Raw genomic sequence first — 6,232 nt, forward strand, 5'->3', positions numbered from 1 at the left:
ACTAAACTTCATAATTTTAAATGATTAAATCCTAATCTCAATAATTTCCTAATTTCAAAATACAACCATTAACTTTATTGGCCTTTTTTGACAATTTTGAAAATTCAAATAGAAAATCCCACTTTACCACTGCGTTTGGAAGACATCAATTAGGTTGGTAACATATTTCATCATTTTCAACGCCCATTTACTATCACTACAACAACATGTGGAGCTTTTACCCGCTTGTTTTTCAACGCAATACAAATTGTCGAAAATAAGTGCGGAGCATTTAGATGCTTATTTTTCAATGCTTAGAAGAGTTGATAAATACACTATCTTAACCGTCGAAAACCTGAAATATTTTGATTTTCAAAAGCGGGAATTACACCCCCTAATTTAAATAAGTCAATATGTACACCGCCCAAATTAAAACCGTAGCCGCATACTTTTTTTCTCTCTCCTCACATCTGTTCCCTTCAATCACTAAATAAGCACCAAGAACTAAAATTTTGCTTCAACTTTTGCAGATCTTAAACTCTTCTCACTTGAATCTTAACTTTATTGTATTACTTTTAATTGATTGTTTAATTTTTCTAGGGTTTTCTGAAAATGGAGGCACCTCAAGTACAAGAATTTTCAGTTGACATCCTTCCACTGCCGCCACCATCACCCATCGCCAACATTACCATCGTCGCCGCCATTGTTTCACCTTCCAGGTGACACGACTAATTATTTGGTTAGTTGGTCTTTTTGAGTTAATTGTTTCTCTGAACATGGTTTTTTTTTTTTTTTTTTTTTTTTTTTTTTTTTTTTTTTTTTGCATTTTTATATTTATTTTAGTGAATTTATGTCTATTATTTCATTGTATTTTAGTATAATTTTTCTTTTTAAAATTGATTTCTTTGCTTCATGGTAGCAATTTGTCTGCATTTTCAATCATACTTGATTTAGGTTTTATTGCAAAAATTAATCATTCTTTTAGAAATTATTCAATGTATACAAATCAGTTTAATCTTTTCATTCATGAGGATAGATAGTTTGTTGCTTAATTTTCAATTTTTATATTTTTTATCAAAATTAAGCTTAATAAAGTTAATTTCTATTTACATGAAAGTTGAATTTGAAGTGTAAGTTGGGTGAAAACATTGATAGACATTACTTTAGAACATTTCTTGATGCTGTTGATTAGCTAATTTGTTTTTGTTGGGTAAACAACTCAATTTTCTATGTACACAGATACTCATAGTATGCTCACTACACGTTCTTGCTGCAGTGTGGGAAAGTCTATGCTCCTAACCACACTTATTAGAACTAAGATCAGCTAAATAATTTGCAGTGTGGGATAGCTTGAAAGGAATTTGGTAATTTATGGATGGCTTGAATATTAGAAATTGAGTAATTGATGGATGGATTTATTCCAGGGACTAACATCATCAATATGTGTAGGTTTGTTGAGCTACTTTCATGATAAATATAGGGTCGGAAGCTCTCTGAGCTTGTATGGCTGTCTTTTTGATGTCTGTTATTTTTAATCAATCCTCTCTATACTGGTATAAATTTTTCTTTCTGCTTTTTGAAACAGTTTTTTGAAATCGATTATAATTTCCTTAAACATGTAGCCTTTTTCCATCCATATGTGATAAGTCGTAGGAGTCAGGACTCATCATGACTCACTAGTTACCATATTTTCTTAGGCTTTAAGGGATACATCAGGAAATTACTTAAATCCTCTAAAGATAGAATCTAGTACTCTTAATACTCTTAGGAAAATCTGCATCAATTTCTGCCTTTGTTAAGTTGTTTTTTATAAGGTTTCTAGTTTTTGTAAAATGTTACTTTTCTTATGTTTGTGGCAGAAAAATTTTTTTTACGCCAGAAACAACTTTGTCAGAAAGAATTATCTACACCTAAGTGTTTGATACAAATATGGTATCAAAGACTCGGAACAGCACCAAGGGCCTGAAGGAACAAGACAGTGCATTGGACTTGTCATCTACGCCAAATGCACATATAACACGAAGGGCTCCCATAGATACTCCTCAACAATCAGTTATGGGCCTAAAAACAACTAGCAAGGCCAAGGAAGCCAAGAACATCACAAGGAACAGCAAGCAAGCTCCAACAGGACAGACAGACTCCAAGAACAGAGCCACAGAGCTACCTAGCGAACAGCTGACCTTGGTGAACCGCCTGAGTTCAGACCGGGATCACTTAGACCGGAAGAAGGGCTGGAATGGCATCTCTCTACATGGGCCAAGCCACCAAGGGCCAAGGGTCTTACTAATAGTGCACCAGGAAGACAGTAGAGCAAGCTAAAGGAAGCCTGGTCATCGATTTGTAAAAATCAGAAATTTAGCTAAGTGTTGAAGCCTTTCTGTTTGTTTCTGTTTGTTTCTGTTTGAGTCTTAGCCACGTGTATTTTGTTAGTTAATTGTAACGGCTAGTTTAGGATGCAAAGCCTATAAATACATGGGCTCTCTCTGTAATAAAACACGCTGGTACATTGATTTGAGTTGCAATAGCATTCGAGGTATTTTCAGAAAAAGGATTTTTCTGAATTTTGAAGTTTGTTTACAAACTTCTTCAAGGGGTTGCGGAGCAGCCTTTTGGCCGGAGGGAAGTCTTATCACGGAGTGGTTTGAATTCTCAAAGGCACCTAGCAATCAAGGCTTCATAGCCCTTGCATTGTTTCCTATCCTAGTCCATTCGTAGAACACGGTTAAGGTTTCTGTTCACCTTCATCAGAAAAACAAGAAACCCTTTCTTGGCATATTTGTGTGAGTCAGTGTGTTGTCCATTGGATTTCTGAGTGTTTGAGTGTTCTCTTGATTAAGATAGCTAGACCATTTTGATCCTTGCACTACAAAGAACGATTTCCACCCACAAACACGCATCAGTGTTCCTCACCTAGAAATACACACACATCACATGCCATGGAGCTGAAAGAAAAAGGTAGCTTTCATCCGTACATTTATTACTACTAGTACATGCTTATGGTATTTTATCTCAAAATATGCATTCTTGTTTAGGCATTACAATTCTGAGTGATTACCCAAGAGGATTTGGGTTTGATTATCCCAATTTCCCCTCCCTGAGGCTTGTGGAATGTGGATTCGTTGTTGGGTACTACTTTGTGGCAACCTTCTGTGTAACATACACAGTACGCCATAGTTGTCGATTCCCTCGCAAGCTCTTGGAGGTTGTGTCCTCTGATACTAGTGATTTACATAAATAAGTATACGGTCAATTTTTAATTCTTTCACCTGGGTTTTCTTCTAGCATATTATTTAGCTGATCTGGTGCAACAGTATGCTGCTAACGCTAAAGGGATTAACCTTTCTATAGTGTACATTTTTGGGGTTTGTTAAAACACTACCACTGAGATTTTATGTACTAAATTATATACAAATCTTTATTGTGCTAGTCTACTACAATCTATAACCAAGCTGTTGGATGCATTAGTCTTGGTGATAACCTTTTTTACTAGATTAGTGTTGTTAGTCTTAGACCTTAGTGATATTACTCCGTTAGTCTTCTACTTTATTTGCAGATTTTTGATATCAAGTTTTAAACTAGATTCCTTACTGTTGATAATTTAAAGGTATCTTTTGGACACTTTTGTTTTGGGCTCAAATTTGGATTGCATGGTTCTGCTGGGATAGTGTGAGATAAAGCACAAGTGAAGAATAGGATGTTCAACACTATTAATAGAGCTAGTGATTTTGAGCTTAGGAGATCCATTTCTTCTTGCAAAAAAATATGTTTTAGTTGTTGTCTATAAATGTTAATAAATATTGATATCAAATGTGTTGTTGCCTTACTTTTTGTTCACACTTATTTTTTATTCTATATATGTGATAGGAATATTTTTAGATAAACAATCTCTTTTTGAAGATCATGTACAAAATGTTGTAATTAAGCGAGGACATATGGCATTTTAAGCTATCCATATAGTTTTTTGTTGTTAATTATTGTTATGAACTTTGAGTGTTAAAGTATTGTTATGAGCTATACTTAAAAAAGAAATATTATTAAATTGTATTTTATTCATAAAAGGCAAATCTTTGTGACACTTAAAAGCGTCTAAAATGTTTTCAACGCTTAAAGCGTCTAAAATGTTTTCAACGCTTAAAAGCGTCTAAAATGTTTTCAACGCTTAAAAGCGTCTAAATTATTTTACACAAAAACTCGCCTACATTGTTTTCAACGCATAAAAGCGTCTAAGATGCTTTACACATAAAATTGCTTAAAATGCTTTCAACGCATAAAAGCGTCTAAAAAATAAGCGCTTAAATTCTTTTATTAGGTGGGTAAATTCATTTTAGACACCCTTAAGCGTCGGAAAAACAATCTTACTTAGACGAAAGAAAGCGTCTAAAAGCAAGTCGAAGATTTGTAACTTTTGCTTTTTAGACGCTTTGTGAACCGTTGAAAAAATAAATTTCGACGCTTTTAGGCGTTGAAAATAACACTGTTTTTCCGTCTAAAAGCTCAGTGTTTTTTCTAGTGTATTTTTAATTAATTTTAGCGTTTACATGATTTTTAATGAAATCGATGAGCGAAATGACAAACAAAACGCACTTAAACCTCGAGATTCGAGGTACGACTACCAAGAAAAAATCTTTCTGTCGATATTTTTTATTATTATTATTATTATTATTATTATCATTATTATTATTATTATTATTATTATTATTATTATTATTATTATTATTATTATTATTTAAAAAATATTTAAATCCCTTTATTCCCCCCTTTTTTTATAATTCAATGATTCTATCAACAACACGTACAAATCAACATTCACTATCACTATTTAATCTCAATAATGAAATCAAACAAAACTTCAATAATTTAATACATCAAAAATCTGATCATCTGCATATACACAAATTCCATCACCAAACTAGAATTAAATATAAGTAATCATTACATTAGAATATTGGCACCAATCATCAAAATGTATATATATATATATATATATATATATATATATATATATATATATATATATATATATATATATATATATATATATATATATATATATATATATATATATATATATATATATATATATATATATATATATATATATATATATATATATATATATATATATATATATATATATATATATATATATATATATATATTCCTTTATGTATGGAAATTTAAATCATGAACATGAGTTCTTCTAGCAAATTAAAATTTTGCTAAAGAACTCATGAGTTGTGATAACTAAAAATAAATAAATAAATTTACACACAAAATTCTTCTAGCAAATTAAGATTTTGTTAAAGAATTATGATTTAAAAAAAAAAAAGACCTCATCAATCAAATATATGAACACAATCCTTCTAAGAAATTAAATTTAGAATTATGAATTCATAAAAAAAACAATATAATTAAAACAGATTCATAATCCTTCATAACAAATTGAAATTTTATTAAAAGATATAAATTCATGAAAATTGTAAAAATTAAAACATGAACATAATTCTTTCTAACAAATTGAATTTACGTTAAAAAATATATATTCATAAGAAACTATATAAAATAAAATATGAACATAACTCTTAATAAATTGAATTTTGTTAAAGAAGTATGACTCATGGAAAAACTATACAAATTTAAAAAATATATATACTTATGAATAAGATTCTTTTAACAAATTAAAATTTTGTAAAAAAATAATAGATCAAGAACTTACAAATTTTAAGGATTAATGATTAAATTAGAGTAATTTATCAACCAAAAATTACTCAAGAAATTTTCTTTTTTTTTTTTTCTCTCTTTTTGTTCTTTGGCCGAAAAAACAGATAAAGGACAATGGGAAGTAACTTTTTTCTAATTTTTTCTTTTGTGTTACTCAAAGGCATTAGGTGGCCTTTCAAAGATTAATTCACTAATAAAGTATAGAAATAATGGCCGTGATTCATTACCATAAATCTTGCCATTAGCTCAATTACTCCTACAAGCTACAACAAATCATGTAACTCCTCAAACTCCATGTGTCTCATTTTCCCATTTTTACTTTTCATTTTTGAATTTAATTACTTTATTGTTCGCTTTAATTGTTAGATGCAAAAAGTCGTTACATGATAAATTTGTTACGCGATGAAAAGCGCGCACAACAAAGGTATAATCAAATAATTATTTAATATATGTATTCAACTAAAGATTTAATAAATTAATTTCTGATTAATATTTTAACAGGGTGTTATAGTGATACTTGAGTCTCTCGTAA

At 30.2% G+C, this 6,232-nt stretch overlaps 1 protein-coding gene across 2 annotated transcripts; it reads left to right on the forward strand.

Moving 5' to 3' along the window:
* Positions 1 to 331: 331 nt before the first annotated feature.
* On the forward strand, positions 332 to 2,527 carry LOC130821000 (uncharacterized). 2 transcript variants are annotated; one of them, XM_057686602.1, is made up of 2 exons: positions 332 to 698; positions 1,839 to 2,527. In XM_057686602.1, the coding sequence occupies exon 2, from the start codon at positions 1,909 to 1,911 to the stop codon at positions 2,296 to 2,298; it is 390 nt and encodes a 129-aa protein (XP_057542585.1). In that variant the 5' UTR covers positions 332 to 698; positions 1,839 to 1,908; the 3' UTR covers positions 2,299 to 2,527. The 2 variants fall into 2 exon arrangements, with proteins under 2 accessions (XP_057542585.1, XP_057542577.1); XM_057686594.1 differs by having other exon boundaries at positions 335 to 718.
* The last annotated feature ends 3,705 nt before the right edge of the window (positions 2,528 to 6,232 follow it).

Source organism: Amaranthus tricolor, chromosome 1 (genome assembly GCF_026212465.1).
Source record: "Amaranthus tricolor cultivar Red isolate AtriRed21 chromosome 1, ASM2621246v1, whole genome shotgun sequence".
Taxonomy (NCBI): Eukaryota; Viridiplantae; Streptophyta; class Magnoliopsida; order Caryophyllales; family Amaranthaceae; genus Amaranthus; species Amaranthus tricolor.